The sequence below is a fragment of the Haliaeetus leucocephalus genome, unplaced genomic scaffold (assembly GCF_000737465.1).
Source record: "Haliaeetus leucocephalus isolate CR32 unplaced genomic scaffold, Haliaeetus_leucocephalus-4.0 Scaffold840, whole genome shotgun sequence".
Classification (NCBI taxonomy): Eukaryota; Metazoa; Chordata; class Aves; order Accipitriformes; family Accipitridae; genus Haliaeetus; species Haliaeetus leucocephalus.
Window position 1 is genome coordinate 2,887,683 of NW_010973276.1, and position 27,156 is coordinate 2,914,838.

General features: G+C 34.9%; 1 protein-coding gene across 1 annotated transcript in view; it reads right to left on the reverse strand.

The window, feature by feature from the left end:
• Nucleotides 1–724: 724 nt before the first annotated feature.
• The window catches only part of KNTC1 (kinetochore associated 1), a 41,755-nt gene continuing 15,323 nt past the window's right edge, over nt 725–27,156 (reverse strand). Inside the window, exons 28-65 of the mRNA XM_010582155.1 lie at nt 26,605–26,708; nt 26,342–26,447; nt 25,901–26,035; nt 24,678–24,797; nt 23,808–23,877; nt 23,665–23,732; nt 22,778–23,070; nt 21,926–22,098; nt 21,635–21,732; nt 20,559–20,700; nt 19,559–19,615; nt 18,893–19,056; nt 18,240–18,344; nt 17,233–17,361; nt 16,388–16,504; nt 15,868–15,977; nt 15,422–15,632; nt 14,655–14,744; nt 14,123–14,294; nt 13,637–13,695; nt 13,291–13,507; nt 12,697–12,770; nt 11,544–11,754; nt 11,327–11,436; nt 10,609–10,658; nt 10,148–10,226; nt 9,337–9,455; nt 8,351–8,486; nt 7,271–7,366; nt 6,328–6,384; nt 5,798–5,852; nt 5,655–5,718; nt 4,487–4,616; nt 3,379–3,468; nt 2,686–2,831; nt 1,761–1,851; nt 1,435–1,487; nt 725–814 (exon numbers count right to left, since the gene is read on the reverse strand). Of these exons, the coding sequence (XP_010580457.1) occupies nt 799–814; nt 1,435–1,487; nt 1,761–1,851; nt 2,686–2,831; nt 3,379–3,468; nt 4,487–4,616; nt 5,655–5,718; nt 5,798–5,852; nt 6,328–6,384; nt 7,271–7,366; nt 8,351–8,486; nt 9,337–9,455; nt 10,148–10,226; nt 10,609–10,658; nt 11,327–11,436; nt 11,544–11,754; nt 12,697–12,770; nt 13,291–13,507; nt 13,637–13,695; nt 14,123–14,294; nt 14,655–14,744; nt 15,422–15,632; nt 15,868–15,977; nt 16,388–16,504; nt 17,233–17,361; nt 18,240–18,344; nt 18,893–19,056; nt 19,559–19,615; nt 20,559–20,700; nt 21,635–21,732; nt 21,926–22,098; nt 22,778–23,070; nt 23,665–23,732; nt 23,808–23,877; nt 24,678–24,797; nt 25,901–26,035; nt 26,342–26,447; nt 26,605–26,708 (4,317 nt within the window). The 3' untranslated portion in view covers nt 725–798. The remainder of the gene's footprint in view (nt 815–1,434; nt 1,488–1,760; nt 1,852–2,685; nt 2,832–3,378; nt 3,469–4,486; nt 4,617–5,654; nt 5,719–5,797; nt 5,853–6,327; nt 6,385–7,270; nt 7,367–8,350; nt 8,487–9,336; nt 9,456–10,147; nt 10,227–10,608; nt 10,659–11,326; nt 11,437–11,543; nt 11,755–12,696; nt 12,771–13,290; nt 13,508–13,636; nt 13,696–14,122; nt 14,295–14,654; nt 14,745–15,421; nt 15,633–15,867; nt 15,978–16,387; nt 16,505–17,232; nt 17,362–18,239; nt 18,345–18,892; nt 19,057–19,558; nt 19,616–20,558; nt 20,701–21,634; nt 21,733–21,925; nt 22,099–22,777; nt 23,071–23,664; nt 23,733–23,807; nt 23,878–24,677; nt 24,798–25,900; nt 26,036–26,341; nt 26,448–26,604; nt 26,709–27,156) is intronic.

Genomic DNA, 27,156 nt, shown 5'->3' on the forward strand with positions numbered 1-27,156 from the left:
GCCATGTTACGTTTGCTTCAGAATCCAGTTGATATTTAATTTTCTCAACATTCCCAATTAAGTTAAAAGATTAAAATAGATTGATAGATTCTGAAAATATTACAATTAAGTCATCATTTACAGTAGTAATTTCACTATAGAAAGTTTAGCTTTAGTCTTATAATCAAAGCAGTTTCAAATACCACTATGCTTTAATGAGTGATGGTCTCATTAAATCTATAAACAGTGAAGAGAGGCTTTCCTTTATTTATGGCTTATATCTGACACTACATGTATAGGCACTTTGCTCCCATGTACAGAGGTTTTAAATAATGTAATTCTATATGACATTCGTGCTACTACTGAAGACTAAAACATTAGTTGTTCAAGAATACTGGACCTTTTGGCTCTCCTGTTCTCATGACTGCAGGGGACTGAATGTATTTTAACAGCTCCCACATCTTGTGACTGCTAACTTTCCATTAAAAATAGAGTTTTATCTTTTGTCTCCTACAGAAGAACATTTAGAATGGTGGCCTGTTTCCTCTGCAGATGTTGGCCTTTGTATTATGACTTTTTCCAGTGCAGTATCTGTGCAAAAAGCTGTGGAGTATTTGTCATGAAGGTTTGAGTTAAACTAATGGTTTTCCATAGAACTTAAGGGATCAGCTAGAACCCTTACTTGTGTGTCATAAGTTGACTAAATAACTTATTTCTATTAAAAATAAACCTGCTTTACCTTAGAAGAAGACCAAGCATTTCAGCCTGGTATTTCGGGAACCTCTGGCTAACTGCTACTTCATGCAGTTAAACATACCTCTATTGCTTTATCCTGCTGCAGACATACAGAAAGAACAAAGTTGAAAAGAAAACCTTAGCAAACGTTATTCAAGGAAGGTTAGTGACTGACTGGAAGATCAATTTACTGACAACTTCATAATTAAAAAAGGTTTCTAGAACACTGTAAGGCCAAAACTGACACGTAAGTCTGTTTATTTGTGCTTACTATAGTTAAAATTACAATTTGTCTACAAAGTGTATTTTACATGAAGTATACCACTTACAATTTTAAAAAAGTTTATCACAATTATGGAAGGTTATGTTTGTGTGAAAGAAATCTTAGAGCAATCTTGACAGCAGACTTACTTAAACATGGAGAAATACAGAAGTAAAGCAAATAAACTTCAATCCTTCCTAAAATCAAAGTGCTGAATATGAACATTACTGTTGAACAGAAACAGGAAATTCTGCTGTAAATCTAAACTGCTTCAATAAGGATAGAGTATGGAGAAGAAACAGCCTAAAGCAGTTAAAAAAACTTGGAAGGCTCAGGGTAGGTTTTGGTAAAAGAGCATTGAGGTTTTAGTTTAATGTTCACTTCACCGGGATGAGCCTTCGCGATGCATGGCCCTCGTCTTGCCAGTAGAGGGAGAAAAGAAAAGGGTAAATCAAGACCTTATCGATGACGATTCTAGTACACCGGTCTCCTCTGGTCCATTCAGATACATCTGGAAGGTAAGAGAACAATTTTAATAGGGCTTAGGAAAATGGGATATAATCTAAGACCTGTGAAAGTGCTTGAAAGCGTAAGGCTTAGCATGGCACAGATTTGGTGCAAGTAAAATGAATTATTTGAATTAATAAAGGTATATTTTATTGTATACAATGTATTTTACTAAAATTAATTGGCTAACAAGTATTTTTGCTAGAAGTTGAGTGAAGTCTTAGTTTAGAAAAAAAGGAGAAAATACTGCACGTTGTACAGAAGTGGTTTGTTTTACCTTCAGAAGATCAGATGATGGTGTATCTACCAAAGTGGGATTTCCACATTTCTCTTGATATTCTTGAATTAGGGCTGTTGCATCATCAATGCTGTAGGAGGCAAAAGTTTATCAACTTTGTCAGCAAGTTCTCTAAAAAGCCAAGGATTTAGACTACATACATACACGGAAGTATAAAAATAAGGTATGACCCTACATTTTTGAAGTCAGACAGGTCCTATCATTTCCTGGTAGAGGAAAACAAGCCTAGCATTTAACCTGTGGCTGTTTATAAACCCAATATATACTAGAATTTAAACGGTTATTTATTGGTTCCTGTCCCATTTTGACTGCAGGATAACTGGTAACAATGTGACTTGAAATACTGAGTATTTGGGATCTGAAGTGAAAGTGCTGATTGAGAACTGCCCTGCAGTAGGTTCAGTGGCAAGAGCCTTTGTTTTATTTAAGTGGAACATAAGAGGTATTTCTAACTCTTGAAAAACAGCAGCAAACCCACTAATTCCTAAGTCTTGAGTACAGGCAGTGAATTTATTTTTTCAGAGTATTCTTATTGCTGAAGCTGTGACTCCATGATGCTGCTAAGCTGAATTCATCTGAAGGTACGGCAAAGTGATTCAAAGCAAAAAACGTTTGTTTCTTCAGTCAGGTTACTTCTCCTATTTTAACTGCATTTGATCTGCTTGCCAGTCGAGGCTCAACAAGCTGTTACTTTGGCTTGCATGACACTAAAACTCTACCCGAAGTATGCAAAGTGGTAAGGTAAGATTTTTATTTTATTTATTAACTTAGCAATCCTTTAAAAATTCTTGGAGACTAAGTACTAGCAAATCTCCATGACTTCAAATAAATGAAAATAAAATAAAGGAGAGATTATATTTCTGTAATTGTTATCATTCATGCATCACCTGTCTTACTAACTTACCAGTTCTTTTCGGCAAAATAATTCACCAGTTCTTTCACTCGGTGAGTATTCATCAGTTGTTGCTTCAACAGTGGAAAATACTTAGTTTTCAAGAATTTTTCATATAGCTTCTCATTTATGATACTGTCCAAAACCAAAGATCTAATCTGTAGATTTAAGATTTAGTAATGGAAAAGTATTAATATTTTAAAGATAAAAAATTTTACTTTTGAATGAAAAGAGCTCAGACTCCCATAAAGCAGGATTTTTTGAAAATATTTTTTTTTAGTGCTGTGAAATGGCAGATTTTATGAAGACTAGTCTCAGATTCAGATAGGGCAATGAATTAAGAAACTTGCCCTTAGGAAGGCAGGCCAAGGCAAGGCAGGAGAGAGTGCAGTTTCATAAACCCTTTAGCCTTTTTGCTTAAAAGGTTTATTTAGGAAATTAAAGTAGTACTGCTGCAAACAATGCTGCCCTACAAATAGGGGCAGCCTATACCACAGCACCGTGTGTGTACGTACAACAAGTTTTCCAGTTGCACAACATTAATAAAAATGAAAAAATCCCTGCAAATGTTGCTATATTTTATAAGTGTGCATTATGTCAACTAATGCTTGGCAAGATCAGGAGAGAGAGAAAAAAAGGTTCTGTGTACACTTATGTATCAAAAAAGTCTCTAAGTCAAAGGCAAGTGAAGTAAATTTTATTTACCTGAGAAGCAAATGCCACTACTTCTCCAGTGTTCATGTGTTCATCTATTTGTTGCAGCACAGTTTCTGTGTTACATGTCGATAAGAAACCCTTGCAAAAATAAATTACAAAACATTAATATTCTGTGAGCGATTAAAGTAGAAACTCTCCCTTCACAGCAAATATTTGATTTATTCAGGAATAATTAATATTTTGAAATTCTAGGTATAAACATGAAATTATCAAACCAGGAACTATGCAGTTTGACTGAAAGAGTAGTACTCATTGCTTTTAACTCTCAATGGGTGTTTTGCTGTAGCTGTTACAGATTTGTTTGACTCATTGCCAGCAGACTACATGTCTTGCACTAATGCTGTAATTTGGGGAAATCTTTCTGAGCTTAACTTTAATGACTGGAAGTCTAAGAATTTAAGATGCCTTTACTAGTGCCAGTTTGCTCATGACAAATATGGGAACAGCCTATAATGCTTCATCTGGGAGAACAGTGCAGAGCATAAATTAATGGAAACAGATGAGATGAGAAAGGAAACTGTCAAGATACATGCATAGCAAGGATATGGCTTTAAGGCAAATGGTTTACAGCAGAAGCTGTAATGCATATCAAGCACCTTTCTAAGAAGTCAGGAGCTTTCCACGCAACACTTTTCTGAAGTAGGATTCAGTACTTATAATCTGCTGTGAAACTAGCCCACTAGTAGCTCCTCAGCAATTATATATGTTATCATCAACTTCATGCTGCCCGGGCAGGAATATGCCTATGGCTTGGATTTTATAGTTTTTTTTCATGGGTTTTATGGGTGGGATCCCTTAAAATAGCCGCAAAGTCATACGGCAAAGTCAGATGACAAAGCTGCTGAGGATGACTTTAAGCTAGCTGGTTTTGCTTTTAAAAAAAAAGCACAAAACAAGAGGCAGTGTTCACATGACCCCTTTCAGAAGGACAAATTCAGAGCAAGAGCCTTTGTGGGTGTGAAATGCCAAGCAGCTGTCAGCAGTAACATATTTAAATAAGCTGGAATTAAGTCACCATCTTTCACAGTTTCTGGTGAACATAACACACTTAAAGATATTTCCCTTGCACAGATAGAACACAAAACTTATTATTTACCTGAATTTGCTGCTCTCGCTTCTCAGACTGAGGAATTAGCAACAGGCACCCCAAAGCAAAAGCTGGAAGGTCTAACTGTGCATATTGTTTAGCTATTCCAATGACATCCAAGTCAGCCAGAACTGGACACCTTCAGAATAAGATTAGGAGTGAAGTTCTCAACTCTGATATGTATAACTGGATGGCTTAATACTGTCAACAAAACTGTATTGAGATTCTTAAGCCAGATAGAACAATACATTTTTTTACCTCATCTTATTTTCAGAAATGGCCAAGCTATGTGAGTGGAAGTTTCACAGAATACAAATGCATGACAATTTTCTAGCTTGGGGAAAAAACCCCAAAAAACTAACTCCAGTTTCTAAACACCCAAGGTCCTATTTTGAGGGGAAGTGTTGGCCGACCGCCCAGAGTAATGCTTTGGTACATATGTATATGCATAGTAGTGTAGGCATGTTCTTCAGCTGGATCCCTTTCCAGTATTTCCTAACTTTTGGGTTGAGTCAGGCGCTCTGAGCTCAGATTCTTCTCTTGAGCAAGTCAGAGCACTGTGGTGAATAAGATAATGATTTATTGTGCTTTTTTACATTGTAAAGGCAATGCAGAATGTTTTGGAACGTTAATACCATAGGTTAACCACATTTATAGATGCGCAGCTATTAGGTTTTTGGCATGTCAGATTTATTCTTTGTAGGAAAACAAATTCGCTGTCTCTTACACTGTGTTAATGTTTCAGGAAATGTGCTATATTTGGGGCTAAGAAAGGTATTAACTGGACTTTAGGGTTCACCATGAGTCCTTTAAAAGTGTCAGGACAGGAACAGATATCCCTCATGGGGACAGTGACTGGACAGATAAATTGGTTTTCAGTCTGTGCTGCTGATTCTGAGCCCCAGTTCAGAGAGCAGTTCCCAGTAGAGTTTAAACAGCCAAGGTACGGACTTACAGCACATGTCGTCAACAGTCTGCAGCCATGCACAGAATTTCTGTTTGGATACGTGCCCTGATCCTGTCCTTCCCACAGGAGGCAAAAGGTTCTTCCTCATGCCTCAGATTCCCCAGTGTTCAGAGCTCCTTTGCATGTTCCAGGGCAGGTTGTTAGACGAGAAATTACAAACAGGCATTCCCACTCAAACTAATACAAATGTGGGATGTACTATCTACTTACTTGAGCAGAATCACAAAACACTCGCAACATTCCTCTAACTGCTTAGGACTTGGTGGACATGAAGCTAAGAAATAAAGAAAACGTGATAAAGTAAACATATAACCAAGTTACTATACAAGTACGATAGCTAGTAACAATCCTACCTGTGAGAAATGGTGACAGAACTATACTTCGCCAAGCTCGACTGAAGTTGGGAATCTGTTGACAACAAAGTCTTAAAGTAATAGCCAAACACAGTTGTAACTAGGCATACTTGTAAACACACACAAACACCTTGACCCACCGTAGGTGGAAGAAGCCTGTCAATTTTCTTTTCTTTTAATCCTGGATGAGTTATTGCCTAACATTGCTTTCCTCATCTCATAGTCTAAGATTTAGCCATATTTTGACTGATGGCAAAATTATTCTGTCCAACTTTACAAAACCCTCCAGGTGTTTACTGAAGGAACCAAAAGTGCAAAATATGCTATTTCAGTGATTAATAATGATGCTCATCTGCATATTGCATTGCCATCAAAATAATAATTCAAAAAGAGTATTTTCATGCGTAACACTTCATGGCATAGATGGCTGCCATTCACACACAAACACACACGCACACACACAAACAAATAGGATGCTAAATTCCTGTTAAGTGAAGAAAAAGATGAGGAGTCACAGAATATTTGCTTACCTCCCATAATGAATGAATCCCAGTAATTGCTAACAAAACTCTTCTTAGATATTGAATCTGAAAAAAATTTTTTTCACAAAATGCTACAGTGTTTTTGAAGATTTGGTGATAATCTACAGAACTGCATCATGCTTGTTGTCTTGCCTACAGGATGCAGACTTACAATTCCTCAAGATACCCGTGTTTCTTTGGGAGGAGTAACTGATGCATATGGAAATACGATTTATAGTATAGTAAATTGAATTATCACAAGCAGCAGCAGCATATATGTGTCAGTAAATACCCAAGATTTCTGGTAGTCTTAATACAACTGGTGCTGAAAAGTTTATGATCCCAACTTCTTTGCTATTAGTACCTAAATCTCTTTAGATTAAAACTAGGTTCAGTACCTGCCCCTGATGAAAGCACATTGCCACGTACATCTGTTACCTCCTTAGGCTGTAGCAACATTACATAAAGTTTGACAATCAGAGGTAATTAAGATTCTGAATGACAAAAATCAGGATTACTGTCATAATAAAAAAAATTTAGGAGTAATATTTTTCTGTGTGTGTATAAGTATACACATATATGAACAGTTTGTGCATGTGTGTGTATTTGCACACAAAAGTATGCATATTATGCTGTAAAATTATAAGATGAAGAAATTTTTCAATTTCTTATCATAGGATTTACTCCTGCCACCTGAAAGGCTTTGTGCCTTTAAAAAAAATAAAACTAGAACAATTTAAGATCAAAATTCTCAAGCAGTACTGCTAAAACACAAATTCATCAAAGCTTCATGAGTTCAGCATCTAAGAGCCCAAAGTAACGACGTAAATGATGAATAATTGTTCACAGTAAGTTTATAGTTTATGTATCTATCCCATTCTGTAGAAATCAGTGGATAAAAAAAGCCTTTTTCTCACCTCGCTGCAGAACTTCATACTTAAAAATTCCTTACCATACTGAAACCAAGGAGTTTCTGTAGGAGGCCATTCCACAGTTGAGAATCATATACTTTGTATTCTAGGCTAAGTTCTGTCACCAGTCTAACAGCCTAAAGGAGGGCAAGGACACACTGTATTTTAATATACATTCATGATCATCAAACCTTTACTGCTTGCCAGCGTAATTTTAGATTTTTACAGCATTACCAGGACTTACTTTAACTCCTGAAAGGCCACAACCAAGCCACTTTCAGAATTATTTTACACATGTGAGGAGAATTAAAACAAAACAAAAAACCCAACCTATACATGATAACACTTTATTTTCTAATTATAGGAAGGCTAAAGCTTTTTTAATCTGTCACTTTCAAACTTTAGACTAGCACGTGTATATTTCAACTAAAGAACAGATCACTTCCATTTTGTGGCTATACATCAGAAGTATTACCATTGAAGCCTTAAGAGAATAGCGTACTTTTTTTGTCACATACTATTGCCTACCTGGAAATCTCATTTACCTGCCCTTGTCTTCACTGTTAAGTTAGCTGCTTACAAAACATACTTGGTAACACAAAGTAATTGTCAAATTCCTAAGCAGAGTAAAACTTAAAATCTATCCCTGGCATATTAGGTAGGTAACTAACAGCTATTCTAAAGGTGTATTCTGTTAATATTTAATTAATATTAAAGTATGAGGTACGAGTCCAAGCATCTTTAAAAAAAAAAAAAAAAAAAAGGCTTCTGCACCAAAGATCTTGCTTCCCAGACAAGAGACAAGGTATGGGTACACAAAGGTGGGCAAGTACTAGGAATAATTATGTGATGGGCAGTAGTCAGCACATCCACAGGTTGGGGTTTTTTCGGTCACTCTGAAAGAGGAGAGTCTTTGGGGTAACTGCATATTCACTACTATTTTGGAATACAATCGTGAGTCGTGTATTGTAAGTAGTGTATCATGAGTTGTGTATGAACAGGACTGAGTACACTGGAGCAACATCTGTTTAGAAATGCATGTGGTATGTAGAAAGGTGTACATTTCACACAATGTGTAACAAACAAACAAAAAATTATAATGGATTTAAAAAAAATCATACCGTGGGTTCATGGCTGTGATTCTTCCATAGCCCTTTAATCATTCCTTCCTTAGGACTCTTATGAAATGATTCATAAGTATATGGAATATTCAAGATTTCAAACTCTGCCAGATAAATGCAGCATTTTAGAAAATACCTGCAAAAAAGTCCCCCCCAAAACCAGGAGTTAATGATATTTACAGTGATTACTACATTATAATTCACATAATCAAGCTCAGGATAATATTGGAAAAGTATTCTTCTGTTGCTTTAAAAAAAAAAAAATTACATAGACTGTACTTATGAAGGAGATCTTAATGAAGTAAAAAACCTTCTGGTAATTGCTTAGGGAAACCTCATTCACCAGAATGATGGATGGATTTGATCATCTCTAAAGATAAACCACTTAAAATAACTCTTACAACTAAAATTTCATTCGTGCACAGAGACTGCATATTTACAGAAACCCATATGTAGCTATTTGGTATGATGTACTCTGAAAACATCACTTTCAATTAAAAAGACCCTAATTCCAGATTACCAGCATATAAACTATTCTAGATATTTTTTAGGCTAGTTAGTTCTACAGATATTTTCAATGAAACATTATTCTGCTGGGGTTTTGGTTCCTTAGTTTTGCAGAGGACTATGTCTTTGCAAGATGACCAGTTCCAAACTGATGAACAAAACACTATATATATATATATATATGGGTAGGAGAAAATGCTTCAGTTGCTAGAGAAATAACTGCAACCTATGCAAAATGGAACAAAATATTTTCCACATGATGTCATATTACTTTCAGGTTTACAAATTAGGACTGTGATGTACTGGACCGCATTACAGTGAAGTTAAAAGATCTAATTATGCTCTTCAGAAATAGATTTTAAAAGCTCAAAAAACGATTAGTAAAAAATAATTCTCCAAATATATATATTTTTCCAATGGCTGTTAAAGACCAACAAAATATCATTATTAAGGAACACCTTAAGGAAAATTCATCTTACTTTACTTTCTCAATGGGTTTCTTGAAGAGTGATTCCACAGTGTTGGTATCTGCCAAGTAGAGCAGACACTTAAGTGCTCTGCTCCTGTGAGCAAATGTCAGCTGAGTAACACCAATCGGCTGAGAGGGGGGAAAAAAAACCAACACAGTGAAAAATCACAACAATTGGCTGAACAACTAGAAAGAGGGTTATATATGTCTAGTATGATCCCTTCTAAGATTTTTTGATTAATTTAGTGGAAATATATGCTAAATAAGAGACTGGTTCACATTCAGCTTTTCTACTAGCCAGCTGAAATATTTGTCAACTTCAAAGAACATTGCTAAACCAGGTGGTTTTCTAGATTTAAGACTATTAATGCAGGCAAGAAAAATATTTGTGATATATAGTATCAGAAACACATTTAGTAAGTGTGAAAGACTGAAGGTTAAAGTTCTGCTAAAATAATTTTACCACTCTGCTTTAATTCCACCCAAAGTGAGCCAACGTATTACACAGCTTAAAGCACATTCTAGAAAACATTTAATGAAGTTATTTTTGGATAATATCAACACTAAATTTAGAAAACCCAGAGTTTAAGGGCTGCTCTTGACAGTCAATAGCAAAATTCAATGAACACCATGGTTTCACTCCAAAGGTGGGGGAGAAAAACAGAGTTTATATACTGTATGAGCTCTGTCCAAAACACAGATACAAAGGCCTTAGGCTGAAACCCATACAGTTAAGCAGACAACACTTGATTTTAATAAGAGTTTCATAAGTTTTTAAGTTTCATAAACAGCAAGCTAAAAATAAGAATTTAGAAACTTACAGATGTGGCAGATGTTGTAATTGCAAAAAGCATTCTTGAACTATAATCCATTGGCCGTGACTGAAGTAGATATATAACTCTGCAAAAATGCATTTGTTTTTAAGACAAGTATAGTGTAGCTATTGAAATACAATGTATCAATATTCATTCAAAGGTAAATATAGTTCACTGTCAAAAAGAGATTAAGGATAAGAGATTCCAAGGATATAGAAAACGAGGAGAAAACCTCCAAATAGCTACTCTTAAGCACTTACTTGTATCGGTAAGTTACTGCAAATGGCATTTCATTGCATAATGAAGTATTTGATGATTCAAAACTGATGTCACCAGAAAGTAAAAATAAGAACACAACAGTGAGTTCTGAATCACACACACTGTTAGCTTTCTTGAAAAAGCCAGGTATAGTTAAACTTGCAAGTTAACAATAATTTGCCATATTATATGCAAGACAACACACATACCTTCGGAGTTCTTCATCTTCCTGTACATCTGGAAAGATTTCTTGAGTTTTCTTTAAAAAGACATGAAAATCTAGTTGTGAGAGTTTTCTAAATTGTTTGGATAAGTAGCTAGGTCATATCCTTACTTAAACCCAGTCTTAAAACCTGGGCACCCCTGCTAATGCAGCCAAGGAAAGGAATTCCGGATTTATCAGTCCTTTCTTTATTTAACTGTATGCTTGGCAGTCAACACCATTCCTCAGCCTGGTAACTGGCATTTTGAAGCAGAGGTAATGCCTGCGCCCTGCCCTTTCTCACCCAGCTGTACGCTGCATAGACAGCAATTAACTCTCTGTTAGCTAAGTTGCAACAGGAGAAGATTCATTCTCTTTCTGATTCTCAAATCAGTATTTGATGAGGCTAGTATATTTACAACTCCTTTACTCCTTTAGGCTGGCTACACAAGCTTAATGTAGCACCAAAGATAAGATTTTAATCTCTGTACAGAGAAGGGAAAGCATTTCAAATCATTCTCACTAGAGACAGTAGTGCGCAACAATATTAGAAAGGTATTGAAATTGTTAGTGTTCAGAATTCAGATGCACCTTAAATAGATTCATGAGTACTAAAGGCAAATTATGCAAAATAACATTAGTCTTTTGAACAAGTGATAAAAATATACATATTTTATGTAATTGGCCACTTTTCTCCAAAAATCAAGTCTCCAGTGATGACTTACTTCTGAGGGCAGTGTGCTTGGACACAGCCATTTATCCAGCAGTTTATCCCAAATTTTGTTCATATCCAAATCATTAATTTCTGCTATCTCCTTAGCTGCCATATGGATATCTACATAAATAGGTAGAGACAATATATTTACAAACGAGTATTATCTTGCTTAGCATCTTTTAAAGAACAACTTTTTGCTCCTTTGAAACTAGATTATGGATACTCACCAGGATAGTCTCTGCCAGTTGGATTTTGGATTCTTTGGTCTATACTATGGTGTTCATATAGTAAAATTATAAGATTTGCTGGTTTCCCAATAGACTTCAAATGCTCTCCAGTGTTCAAGTTATGCGTTATTAGAACATTTTCTGTTGCTGATCGCTTATACTGCATATATAATTTCTTCTGTAAGACTTGGGCTTTTTCATGCGACTCATCCTTTAGCAAAACACCACAGTTTTATATAAAACAACATCCTTTTACTCAAAAGCAATAGAAAAATCATCTTAACTTTTTATAGTCTAAAACAGTGAACTGGGTAGCAAGATCTGTTCTTCAGATGTGTATGCATATCTGTATCTACAGGTATTTTTTCCTGTAAAAAGACACTATTAACCATGCTGCTCTAGCAAGAAAACATATTTTGCAAAAAATTGTAGGCAAAGATATGTTGTGAAAAAGCCAAATAAAATATGTACCACATGCACCGGTATGTAAAATTAAGACATTTTGAGGTAAGATGGGGAAGAAAAAAGATTTAATATTAAGCCTTGGCTGCTAGAATTACAGTTTAATTTTGGCACAATTCTATTCAAAGATGTGACTAAGTGTCAGAGGACTATTCAGTGTTCATTGTGTCTCAATGACTCCATAGTAAGCTTGATATTTATAAGCAAGGCTGAGATTCTTATTCACCTTTCCCTACCAACCACGTAAACATAAGCCTGAGAATCAAGTCAAAGCAGACTTTCTTTATATATACTACTACAAATAGCTAAAGAATCTTTTTGCTCAAAGCAAAAGTTAATAACGCTATTGATCTAGCAGCTGGAACAGATTCCAACTCATTTTCCCGCAGAAAGAAAAATGCATACAACAGGAGAAAGAACAAATTACTCTTCCTTAAAACTGTATATTTTTTGTCCAACCTCCAAGAACTGTAAGCCTAATTTTTGCTAGGTTGTAAACTGGAGAATGTTACTGGACAGAGGGTTCTTCTGAGGGGTCACTTACACAGTCACTTCCCCAAAAGAAAGTACTTTCTGTATCAGGGTTGGTTATGGTACAATTCACACACCACTATCTAAAACACCAAAAGACAAAACACTAACCTAAGTACCTGACTATACAACAACAGTCTTGCAAGCAGTTTACCATTACCTTAGCTGTAGTATTCTTTAGCCATTTCTCAGCCAGATAGAGACAGAATTTCAATGCCTGAATCTGGTCAGGACCTTTTTTAAAGGAAAAAAAAAAAAAGGGAAGTAAAAAAAGTAAGTTTTCATGAATCCTTTATACAGTATACAGTATATCTATTTTATTTCAAAGAATTTAAAAAAAATTAGAAGCTATTTAAAATATTTGGAAAGGTCTTGTGCCTGAAGAGCAAAAAAAATATTACCCGTTTGGATTCAGATAATAGAGAAGCTAGCTTTAATTTGGCTGAAATATGTGCTTCTGCTGGAAAACTTGTCTGTAGATGGTATGAACATGTAGAAACTTTAAGCTAGACAACATGGCTTAAAAAGAGAGCAAAAAGGATTTAATAGTGATGCTGTGTTATAAAATGGCTGTTGTTCTAGCCTACTGTTCAAAATTGGATGTAGGAGACAAATGCATTTTTATTCTCAAACTTCCCCATGTTTTATCCAAGAATACTGAAAAAATGTTTGGTCACAGGCTAGCTATTATTTTCTCAAACCTATTCTCCTCCTCCCATTACTTCACCCCTCAAGGAATCACATAGCACCTTACCTGTTGGAAATTCTTGTGCAATCTTGTGAGCAATAGCTACAGCCCACTCTGGATTAATGATAGACAGCAGATATGACTGAATCATCTGCACGGTTTTAGTTGTTTCCTTGTTAACAACTGATGTATATCCAGCGTTTCGCATTTCAAATATTTTTGGTTTCAACTTTTTTTCAAAGACATGTCGAGCTGCAGACATGTGTAAAGTATCCAGTGAAACCTAGAAAAACATTAAAGTAGATTAAGAATTAGCTGAAGTTCTATAGTGAGGCCAAAAGAAAGACAAAAGCTCTTTTTAGGTGGTGGGAAGAATAATTTTGACATACATTCTTTCAAGATGCTACTTTACCTTCATTAGTTTGGAAATCAACAGAAGTGTTGGGAAGGATTCCTCACTGAGCTCTGCAGCTGAAAGGAAAAAGACTGCTGCCTATGATAGTGTCACAGTCCACTTGCAGCTTTCTCTATAAAATTAAACACTTTCAGTTCATTGTTAGATGCAGACCTCCATTGGGAGAGAAAGACTATAATCTTAATTATCCATACTGGCCTGGGAAGTGAGATACGTAGATTACTTTGGTCTTTGACAGGTCTTAACAAAAGAATTTGAGGACAGAATTCTGCATTGTATATATCGCCTTAGCTCCACTGAAAGCCAGTTACCTCACCAGTAGAAATTTGGGAGCACAAGTGCTTTCAGAAGTACTTGGGATGAAAACTGCATTAATAAAGAAATACAATTAATATAAAATATATACTGTAGAACTTTAAAGTTCACAGATAGCAGAGAAATGGAATTATACATATATCTAGCCGTAAGAAATACTGAACGTACATATAATATTCCAGAAACATTGTGCAGTTCTAAAGAATATCAGATGAAAGGGCAGTCTGGTTTGAGCAGCTGGAGATAAGGGAATCACATGCTCTAAAACATATTGGTGTTCTAGGTCTACAGGTGGAGAAATTCTTTTATAAGATTCCAGATGTTTGAGGAGGCTCAAAGCCTGGGGGGGGGGAAAAGAAAGAAAAAGAAATAAGAAAATGAAAAAAACAATGAAAAAGCAAAAAAGCTACAAGACTACTATATTTGTCTCTGCCCCCCCGGTAAACATGCTTAAGTCCTGGAGGCATATGGTTTTTTTGGCAGAGTTGGTACGTATCTAGAGTTTTTATCCCTGCTATGAGCCATTGCTGAGAAATAGTTAAGAGATGACTATTTCTTGAATGCTATTCTGTGAATGAGAGCTGTGTAGATAGAATAATTCAATTAATTTCAACAGACTCTTGGATTAACTACACTAATAAATAGACAAAACAGAATACAGATGCCATTAGCGAGGTAACAGCAACATATTTGGACATACCTGATTCAGCTGGATACTGGTACTCTTTTCATCAGCATTTTGTATCACTTTCAGGACAATTTCAATAGTTTCATAGTCATAAGGATCAAGCTGTTTAAAATAACAAACTCATTTATAAGATCTTATATGATTTGTCTTTATAAAAACATATAACTGAGTTAACTTTTTCCTATTTTAATACCAACTATATTGACATTACACTGAAGAAACAGTATAAGCATCATGACATACTCTAAAAGAAACGACTTCCACTTCATAGTCCTAAAACCTAAAAAAATTGTCAGGATATTGCAGAAAGACCAAATACGAAGTGATGACAAGAAAAAAACCCAACAAACCCTAAAAGCCCTCAAAACCAAAACCCAACCAAACAAAAAAACCCCAAGATATAATTTTTTTTGCCCCTATCTATTTTTAATACACTTCAAAATATTTCCAGTGTGCTATGATATTTAGAAATGACTTTTTTGTTTGATTATTTTCTGGTTGTTTTTTAAGGGAAGTTGGGAAGAAAGACTCTACCTGTCTTTAAAGAAAATTAGATATGTTGTTCTATTTTTTTGTTCTAGAGACGAAGAAAACTGAAACTTAACATTTACATTCTTTAGCAAAACTGGAAAAAAATAACCTTTTCAAATTTCTGTGGAATTCTTAATCTGTCATTCAAGTGACATCTGAGACTAGATGCATATTTCAGGGATTCTTTTTGCTTGTTTTGGCGTGGGTTATTCGGTTTTGTCTTTTTTTTTTTTAAATTTATTTTTTACCTTGTACAATATTCCACTCAGGCTAGTGACCAGGTCTTTTGTGCTTTTCAGTAGAGGAATTATTTCTAGTGCTCTAGCTAGTAATGTGGAATGAGGTTGCTTCTCACTGTATTCTGCAGAGTCATCTTCAACATGATTTGTATTAGCATTCTGGAGAAGAAGTGTTTCAATGCAAAGCTGCAGTGCGGCATCACTGTCCAGCATGAAAGTACTAGAAGAAGACAGAATATTATTTTCTCTGTAACCTCTGGTGTCATCAAGGTGCTTATCTCCTTGTGAATACATTTACCAGGAGACCAGTATGTGTTGTGATTAATATTAAAAAAAAAAAGGGAGCAATTTGCATATCACATTAATTAGGATCTATTTAAATTAAAGTAGATTTCAGTAGGCATTGTTATTATTTCAGCAATAATTAAATACAATTGATTTGCTTCAATTATTACCTGCAGTAATTCAATATGAGATCTGTGTCTACTTTTGGATTTTGTACCAGCATTCTTATGAGTTCCTTCTTCCTTATTGGTGGTTGTCTAAATACAGTCTCAAAAGAAATCTACAGATAAATAAACATTATATCTTCTTCTCAAAGAAGTCATTTAGGCAATATCAAGACTATTTCCTTATATAGTTAACCTCTTACATTTTCTTTAGTTTCAATCCGGAGATGTTTAAAGCAGCAAAAAGCAGTGCATTTGCTGACTATACCCTGTGCCAAATACTACTTAGGCACTTAAAAGTTCTTTTATAGCACCCTCAATTATTGCATTTCTCAGTTTCTGAGGTTTATTTAAGACAACAAGCAGAATGAAAAATTAAAAACAAAACCACCCCCCAGCTTTCCTTACATTTGAATGGGAAATCTGTCTAAAAATCACAATACATCTCTAAATATACTGACATTTAATCAGTTACTAAAACCCTAAGATAAATAATTAAAAAAAGAAAAAAAAAAATCAAACTTACACCAAATTTACTGAGTTGGATACCCCATTCTGCATCAGTAACTAATTCTTGGAATTTTTTATTTTCTTCTGCTTCACCACATTGGTTAGCAAGCTGTGCTCCAACCAGAGCTACTGCCTAAAAGGAGTGAGAAGGGAAGTGAATATAAGTATAACAAATAATTTGAAAATTGGGAATCCTAAGGTCTAAATCCTTAGAGGAACTTAAAAAAATTCATAGATGATCACATAACTGTGTAGAATGAAAACAAACCTCGCAGAAGGTAGTATCAGGCTTACCCCACCTCCTCAGTTGGCAGTTCAAATCTGCTTTAAAATTGAGTTTCTTTCTCAAAAATGTTTTGTTAGTATTGTACTCGTGAAACTAATACAAAAGGTATTTTTTAGACATCTTTTCTCCAAATTTGTGTTACTCTTCCTCCCCATTTCTTTGTTATGCTTTACTTCCCACTTTCCTTTATATTTTAATAGATGTATTTATTTATTCATTCCATTCTTGATGACTGCTGTCAGAGAACAATTTCTCCAAAATATAATGTAGGTATAAATTACGGTGGGACCTAAAATAAACAATTTCGAGCTTTGGAATAAGTCATGATGAGATAACCTAATACTTAGATTTAGATCATGCTAACTATTCACAGCAACTGCCTGTGTACAATCTTACACTGTGGTAAAGAGAGGTAGCTTCTCTCAGTGGTGCCCTAAATGAGGAACTTGTTGAAACAGTTATACCCTTAATAATGGCAAACTATTGCACTTCCGTATGATATTGCTGACGTTTTTTTTAAAGAAACTCTTTAACATTCATATTTTCTGAAGAAATACATTGCCTTGTGAATTTACCAAAACTTTTCTGTAATTTTGCCATGTATTGTTTATGACATCCCACAGCTTATTGAACATATCTTCCTTGGGCAAAATTGTGCAATATCCCAATGCCAGGTTCTGATCTATGAGCCGACAGTTGAATACCTGTGTTTTAGGGATAAAAAAAAAAAAAAAGAAAAAAAAAGAACAAGGTATAAACTTTAGGAATTTCTTTTAATAGGTCTCTGCGCATAAAGTATAACACATGAAAAGTACTCTGTAATTTAGAGGTGTATTGCACCTTCAAGTTAGACGGGGAAAAAAAAAGACTAAAAATGCATTTCAGGTTTTAGAACTTAAAATCTAAATATACTGAAGCTAAAAGTAACTTCCCTTAGTCTAAACTGCCTTAGAAGACGGTATATTGCAGGTTTTACAGATAATTTTTTTAAAAACTCTCCTCAACTAGAAGTAGTCTACAAATCTAAAATGAAACCAGGACTGAAAATGAGATAGAGAATACCTACAGATCACAAAGGCCATTGTTATAATTTAGGAGTCCTTAAAGGATCCTACAAAGATTAAGCTCCCACTGTACCTAACCTTTCAGGCAGAGCAACTAGTATATGATCGAAGAGCCATAGTCTGCAAGAGGCTCAAATACGTCAGGGCTACAATGTGTGGCTGCCAGCGATGTGGTGTCAGTTCAAAAGCTATTCAGAAACATGTGCTCCAGCTGTGGTAAGAAGCAAGGCAGCTGGGATTGCAGAGGCCAATGCTGTCAGACCATCCAGCCAATGCCCCGTTCTGGTATTGAGACATGAGGCTGTGGAACCCAATCCGTTCCCACCACTGCAATATTGTCAGTACTTCCCTTCACCTTCTCTACGGTTTTCCAAGGTGTGTGATTTTTCCAGAATGGGTGGGGTTTGTGGCATTTGGCTACATGACAATTTCAGAATGGGCTTCTGCAATAAGGAGGGTAGCATCTTTCTTGATAGAGCAGAAGGGGCTCACTCTTACCCTTTTCAGAGCATCCTTACCTTGTGTAGTAAGGTCAGGATAGTGGTCATAATTACTGAAGTACACTTCTGTTTCATAGCAATGAGAAAGCTTTTGGTTTCAGCTAGCATATTGCCATCGTGTAGCTATCATAAAAAAAAAAGACAGCACACAGTTAAAAATAAATTCTAAGCCTTCAATTTCTCTTTGTCATTTATAGCATAATACAAGGTACTATAGTAATTGTATTTTCAGCTTTAATTAAGGTCTTATAAAGATCTCTTCTAGGTAGAAAAAGGATTTATGTTTCCAAGTGCTTTTTCACTGAGGACTGTTTCTTGAATATTCTACTTGCAACATTTCCCATACTAACCAATGATAAAACAATGTGAAAGAACATAAGAAACCATTATTAAAATTCATTTTATTTCTGGCCTCCCTGCAGAGACTAGAAGTTTAGTCCTGAACATACTTTGCAAAGAGAAACAGAGGACCATGAAGAACAGGGAAGAAACTATCAGCTCCTTTCACAAAATGACTCAACATCTGATCAAGTGGTATTAATTTTTGAAAGGTCATGGTGAAAGCCTCTCCCACAGCTATCAAATTCTTATGTAACTACTCTAATCTTGTTAATAGTTGGCATACTTCTAAGATTTACTCTTGGCAAAATTCAGCATCATCCTTGCCATACCTTTTCACTCAGGGACAAATCCATGTTATTTGATACACCATGCTGAAGACAGGATCCAAATGAACAGACTATTAGCCGCAAAACTAACTCACACTGACTGCACTCCATGAGGTTCTGTAGCACTGCACAGATGGGAGTTCTAGCTGGCAGCAGAAGGTTTTGTCCTGTGATATATTTCAAAAACAAACAACCCCAGAAAATAATTAGTATCTTTATATTAAGCATATCGTTCTTCGAATTAGTATCAGAGCAGTTTCTCTTTTTCTTCATTAAATTTGTGACACAAGATCAGCCTTAGTTCCCTTTAAAACCTTAAATTTTCAGGGCTTTTAATTTAATAGAGACTCCCATTTTAGTTCAGAAACCAGAAGTTGGTCACCTTCTTAGAAAGGCTCTAATGGATCCTAGCTCACAGTGGTAGAACTTCTGTACTGAAGTACAGGCTTTGACACCATGCTCAAAATCACATGGCTGAATGGTAGTAATTATCATCCAGACTGGTGTCTTCTGTGCTGAACCAAGCTATCCCCCTAGAATATGGCTTTAAGTGGAACACCTAAGCACCTATTTAAAAAACTGTGCATGCTTGCATAGGTTTAACTTAAACCTCACATTTTCTAGTGGTCTGGTTTATATTTTAGCGTGGTGAATTTGCCATCATGATACCTTTAACAAATGCGCAGTTTGCCAGGCTTGTAGAGTCCAAAGGATACAGCTTGTTCTCTGAAAAACAGACAAATACAAATCAGCAGTGTACCAAGATCTCAGCAACACTATGAAGCCTGGAAGTACCTTAAAAATACTATACTTAAGGGACAGTGCATAAAATAAACACACATGAACTCCAACAGCCAGGACTGCTGTTTTTAACTGTGCCTAATCAGAAGTTATTTTCCAGGAGGGAATAAATACATTTTCAAATGCACAAAGGAATACAAACCAACAGTTTTCAGTAACTACTTTGTGTGTAAATCCCTTTGTCTTGATAAGACAGTCAGCATAAACACTTTAGCTGCGACTGTAATAAATATTCAAATCAATCAAATAAGCATATCCTTTATAGGTAGATTTAGCAGTGTGCAACAGTATTTGCAATTACATGCTTTTTAATACACCAAAGACACATTATGAAAGAAAGCATTTACATCAAGAAGTATTAAAAATAAATAATTCTAAAATATTCAGTGCTTCTTTTAGAGAGCTGGAAGTGTCTTTTTTCAGCACCTACAACATTGTAAGGTTCTGTTTATAATACTTGAAGTTTTCAAAAAGTTGTGTGTATCTACAATGGTATATAATACAAGGACAATATTTTTAGAATAAACTGAAATTCATCTTGATAAAATCCAGTCTCCATTAGTGACTACCAGAAGATGTCTAGAGAAGATCATAAGAACAGGGCAAGTTTATAGTAACACTTCTCCAGAGCATTCTCCATGTTTTCAGGTATTTGTCATTCAGATTCTTCCTGAACCAGAACAAAAAACAAAGTCATCTTTACATTCTATACTCCCCCACCAATGGATATTTCTTCCATGAGTTTGTCTAATTGAGATTTCTGAGGCAATAATTTCCATACACATACTGAATTATTTATATTCCTAGACAAAAATTAATACGAAATACAGATTTTATATTGACTCAATGTTCAGGAAAGCAAGTTTACCACAAACAGGCAGGAGAGAAGAAATAGTTTCATATGCAACTGGAAGAGCTATCTGTGGATCAAGAACTATCCCATCTTCATTAAAGAAGTCATCATAAGTCCACTCTTCATAAGGATCTTTATCTCCTCCAAAAGATGTTGTCTAAATAAGAACATTGTCAAAAGTACACACAATAAAAAGAACAGCTAACAAGTCTACTAACAAACTAAGTGTTGCAAGAGATTCCAGTTTTCAAATACAGGAATAGAACGGGATCTTCTATTTGAAAATGGATTCTACTATACTATTTTTATTAAATGCCAGTAGCATTAAACACATTTCCTAGAGTGGCCACATTTCTCTTTAATGTTGCAGTTACTTAGTTGTACAGCCAAAATGCATTCTTAATTAATTTAATGGAGGCTTTCATAAACGTTCTTAGCCAAATATTATAAGCAAACATTTTTCAAATAGGTATTTTTTTAGAAAAATAACATTCAGTGCATAAATATGCTTGCCTAGCCACTTTGATCTATTCCACTCAAACTGTAAGAGCCCATTCATTTCAAGTAGCCTAAAGCACTGCTTGACCTGAACAAAAAACAAAGACACTATTCAAGAACTTGATCCATCTTAAAAGTTTTACAAAACTGTTGGAAATGCCTTCACATAATACATGCATTTAAAAATCAAAGCCTCCCTGCCATATTTTACCTATTTAAAAAAAAAAACAAAACTAACTTTTTTGAAGTCAGCTCTCTAGCAGTCCTGCTAGCAGCTATTCAACAAAATCACTAATATTTTCAGTCACATTAGCAGGATTTATTATAGTGAAACATAAGTGGAGAATGCCACTTGTGTTTGTGCCACAGCTGCACTGCTTTTAGTACTCAAATCACATTACTCTTGATGCTGAAGTACACACATATTCAGGAAAATTTTTATTTGTAGAGCTGGGGGGGTTGTTTGCTTTTTAAACAAGCTGATTAAATATTGCTGGAGAAATGGGAGGAAAAAAGTATGTACAGTGAACACTATTCAGTCAATCAAGACATTAAATATGTTAAAAAAATATATTTAAGTTAGCAGAAAATACCTTTATTGGAAATCCATAGTTTTCTATTTGGCACTGTCTGTAAATTTCCTTGGCAGCCAAAGTATATTTACATAGTTCCACAGAATCTAACAGTAAATCTGTAAAAATAGTAAGATCATTAGCATACTATGAATGGAAGGTTCATATGTCCTATTAAAAGGAAACAACTTTTTACAGCACCTATTTTTACAGAGGCATATATAGAAATTCACTTTGTTTTCATGTTCATTAAATATTGTCTGGAAAGTTGGATTCCCAACATGAACACAAATACATGATAATAGCAATTACCTGGACTACATACTGTAGCTGCTTGGCAAGCCATTTCATAGATCACTGCTGGAAGATTCATATTATTAGGAGTGATCATTGGAACATCAGCTCCCAACATATGACAAAGCCTCTGACATGCTGAAAACAGCAGCTTCCCTGTTTCTTCATTACAGTGATTTTCATAGAACTCCCTATTAAAAAAAAAAAGGATGTTAAAAAAAATAGTCCTTAGGGCTTTTACTTAAGGCCATATTCTGTTCTAATTATTTAATTCTCTTACTTATTTCACCTATATGACTCACTGCAACTAAAACTGAAGTGACTAAAGTGAAAAAATACAATGGAGCTTACCTTAGAGATATATACTGAAGCACACAGAACACGTTAATAGTAAGAAATATATTTAACATTTTCATCTCATCTCTTTTGGCAAGAGGTGGTAGTAAGTTTGAATTATCTGACAACCTAAGCATGAGGCAGAGACCAGCTAGAAACCTTGACATGGTATGTACAGTCAGCATACAATAGTTTTCTTCTACCTGTGTAAGCTGAAAAGCTCTCATAATGGTTATTTAATATTGTGCCTTACCTATCTCTCACTATAAAACTGTAGGGAGTCTTTTTACTTAGTCATCATGTTGTGGCAAAAAACAATGGCAATTTTCAGAGACTACAACTTAATTCTCAACTCAATATTGCATACAAGCAATATAAGTACATTGCTTAACACTCATTTTTAGAAAAAAAACACTAAAACAAAACAAAAAACCCCTTTCCTTTGCTCTACATCTACTTCCTTCTGCAAAGTATCAAAAATAGTACAGAAAAGCCCCTTAAAAATTATAATCTTAAAAACCTCTGCAGTTTTACCTGCATATTTTTACAGCATCTTCAACTTTTCCAGCATCTAGTGCTCTCAAGGCCAGTTTTTCTCCCAGTTCTTGCTCTGACCTTTGCAGGAGCAAAGCCAGTCTATACAACCTTGATTCAGTAGAATGGTTCTTGGTTTTACCATCTTCTGAATTACACTTCATTGTTTGCACTTTTCCAGACTTTGACAAAGATCTGACAGTTTCATAAGCTTTTATGTGATTCTCAAGAAGCCTAGACATCAGTGAAGGATTCCTAAATTCTTCGACTGAAAGAAAGATATCAAAATCTTCCTGCAACAAAAAAAGAAGATTATATATTTGTATTCATGTAACTTCCTTTAAAAATGTTGTGGTTGGTTTTTGTTTTTTTTTTTTTTTTGTTGTTAAAATGTTTTTATTTCCTATCTCATTCTTAGAGGAATACTTTGAGTATGAAGTTGACTTTACTAGTTTCTACCAATTACTGATTTACATAATAAATTAGAGAATTTTGCTAGGCAGTAGGTAAGCAAAATAAAAAAACCTGAAGGATACTGCATGCTCAAATGCTGTATTAAATAATTTAAGTTTACAAACCATAATAAGATCTTAATAAAATATTACAGTACTCTATCATGAAATCTTTGAAGTGTTAGCACTTAAGACTTTTGGGAGAGCATCTAATTTTTTGGTTTAAATGGACAACTGAGTTCTAGTAATTGGGAACTTTCCCAGGCACTATTTAAATTGCTAGATTAGCCTTAGAATCTCTTTGAAGTCAATAATAAAAACAACCTTTGCACATAAGTTGTAAATACAATTAATTTTTAACATCATCCATGTTATAAGAACAACTGGAATAACTACAATAAATCAAAAGCGGTTTGAAACTATAAATACACCTACCTGCAGGGTAGCCAGTGTTTCAAACATCTTTAGGTTTGCTTCACATTCATCTTTCTTCAGAGGATTGTCTGTTGGAGGAAAAAAACAATTACTTCCTGACTCCATTTACAGACAAAATTTAAGATTTTTAAGTTGTAGCTTACCTTTTTGAAAGCTGAACAGGAATTTAAGGATTTCCACAAGCGTCTTAGTCATAAACATTTGTGTTTTTTGCTGCAGGAAAGGAAGAGATTAATGTTTTGTTTGGTCAAAATATTGCCAGTAACAAACAGTGACACTCAGCCTTCCACTCCATTAAAATACTATGCAATGCTCTACAAACTTCTTAAGCAACAGTTATCAAGTCTAAGATACAACCAGTAGAAAAGCAAGGGAACAGAAAGGTATTGTAAACATGCATCCCTTCTAGAAATAGTAAATATTTTATAGCTGTAATATGTATGTACTCCATACGGCCTGTTAGCTCTCACAGAAGTTTTGAAAATACCCAACCTTCTGCCTTTGTTCTTCCTTCCATTGCCCAGAATAACTCCCTAAAACAACCGTTAACAAAAATTCTCTTCTGTGGTTGCAAGACAGTAATGTGTACTGTCAACTGTGAAGCTTCAACCCACTGTGGTGCATAGCAAAGCCACACCTCCAGTTTTTAAATAGATGTTTTCCAAGCAACTAAAGAAAGAACTGGAAAATACATAATAGTAGAGGTACAATAATGCAGTAGGATTTATAAATTATTAATTGAATTCAGATAGCCATGCCACTGTGTGGACATGCCTTTAAATTACACAAAGTAATTGTATGGTATACAGAATCAGAATAAACTCAAGTTGGAAGAGGATTCAAGAGGTTACTTAGTCCAACCTCTTGCTCTAAGCAGGACCAGTTCATCATCCATTTTTGCTGGAAGGCACAGTTTTTACATTTGCATCCCCTACATTTTTTTAAGCATCTGGGTAAGAATAGTATTTAGAATAATTTGTGCACACACTTTATGATGTGAAATGACTCGATACCTCTTCAGAATTATCTGCTTTATTCTGTAATACCAGTGTTCCCCACACAGTCAATCTCTCTGCAACTTTCTCAGCTTCAGCAAGAGTCAGAGATTTTAACAAAGTCAGAGATTCCTCTCCCTGGAGAGAAAAAAAATGAATAAAAAGCAAACCAGAAATAATCAAAAGGAAGGGGCATTTGCTTTTGGAAAAGCTAAGTTATGTGTATGTCCTTGCTTTGATACAATGGTTGCATGATGGCCAATTGGGTAAGATTAATCTTCTGCTGATGAATTTCAAGTCTCTTTATAAAATATATTTATTATGACATGACTTCCTTAAACTCCCTGAATAGTTTTCACTAAATCTATGAGGCTTTCAGTAAAATCTATGTGCTTACTCACTACGGGTTAATAGGCAAATTAAAATGCAGTTTTGTTCATTGGCAATTATGCAATGTTTTATAAGAGTATGATTATCAAGAATACCATGTGCTAATAAGGCAGAACAAATGTTAACATGAGAAACACTATCTTGCAGGGGAGTTAATTTGATTCCTTTAATCAAAATGCCTCCCTGTCTTCAGGTCAAAGAGATCCCAATAACATAACTGGGGACAACCACAGGGTATAAAGGTAATCACACCAACTATAATGTAGCAAGCAAAGTTAAATATTTCTAGTTAGGATATCAATGTAATTTAAAGATAACTTCAGGGTTTTTTTGCTAAACTGAGACTTGAAGTTAACTTGGAAGAAAAATTCATACTAATAGATAAACATTCAACACCCTGTATCGCAAGACAAACATTCAGGTGCTCTCAATACTAAAGGGGCAGGTCTGTACTCATGTGGAATATCATTGCATTAGAAGAAAGCATTTCTCCGAAGAAAGAGTCTTTTTTTTTTTTTTATTGGCAAGAAAGCAACTTGCCCAAAAACAACTCTAGCAAAAACAGTATGTGAAAATATGTGAAGACTTCAATTCCAAACTTGTCTTGTATATTGTGGGTCATAAATTTCATCCTTTTTTGCCACAAATGATGTTTAAAACTCTGACAAGGGTCTCATTTTCAATGTTAAGTATAGGCAGTTATGTGTACAATTAATAGAACCATAATTAAAAAAAAAAGTTATATGTAAACCATGTATAAGATTTCAGCAAGTAGTACAACTTGCCCGTTTTGAAAATAAGCCTCAGCGTCTTTAAATTCTGAGATCAACTGACATGAAGTATTTTAGTACCCTTTCTTTGTCAATCAGGTCTATCATCTTCAGAATGTAGACTTCCACAGGGGGCAGCATATATGCTGCTACAATTTTCAAAGCATCCTCCAAAGAAGTAGGGGTATCTTGTTTAAGAATGTATTTCACTAGCCTCTGTAAGAAGAAAACAGATATGGACTTTAGTTTGTTGATGTATAGGATAACAAAACAAGTAATTTATACATGCTACTTCTTCATTGTAATTGTACAGCTTGTACCAAGCAAGTTACCTAGAAGCTGTGGGCTTTCAGGCAAAAAACATGTCCCAACAGGACAAGAAAAACAGATATTGATAACAAGTGAGAACTACCAGTTGCTAGGATTTTTTGAAAAGTCTGGCTTCTTATACCCCATGAAAATACATGCAGGTAGCGTAGGGACTTTTGTTTAATAGAAGTAAGAGTAATGTTGATCACTTACCATTATCATCTGCTTGTCCTTTAAAAGATTAGTATCTCTTATCCCATAGGCTCGCAAAAGCTTCTTCATCTCCATCAGTCTATAACTTTCCTGCAGTAACTTTACTCTATGGACAAATTAGACTATTATTAATTTATTTGCTACCCATAGGTATGCGATTTAATCATTATACTACATCAGATACACAGTATTTCTCCCCCCCAAAGCAGAATTCTAATTTAAAGTACACACAAAACTGAGGTGGACTGTGGATTTTGCCTTACTTGACATGATTCATTTCCAAATGCTGTTTTACCAGCTGCTCCACTGCTGCACTCCATGGTACCATAGCACCATGCATTATCTGTAGAACTGCATCAAATTTCAGCTATAAAAAGAACATAAAGAGCTTACGTGTCAAAATAAGTTACAAGGTAATCTCTTGAAGTATTGTTCACATGTGATTGATTCATTTAGGCAAGCATTTTATTTCCTGGCCCAATCTCCACTTGCATAAAGGGCATCCATTGTCATTATACAACGTGTCATGTTAGATTAGAAAATGCTTATAGTAATTTACGACACTGTAGAGCTTGAGTTTCATACATATTAAAGTTGGTGAGTTTTTCACGTGATAACATCAAAACTACAATTAAATTCTCAAGCAAAGAACATCACACGGGAGAAGATTACTAAGACAGAATAAAAGGACAGCATACGATTTGTTCCTCCTCATACCACTTGTAAAAATGTATTCATACGCTTATGTAAAATTTATGTGTTTCATTCTGAACTGATGTGTTAGAGCCACTTGATGCCTATTTCAGAAAATATAC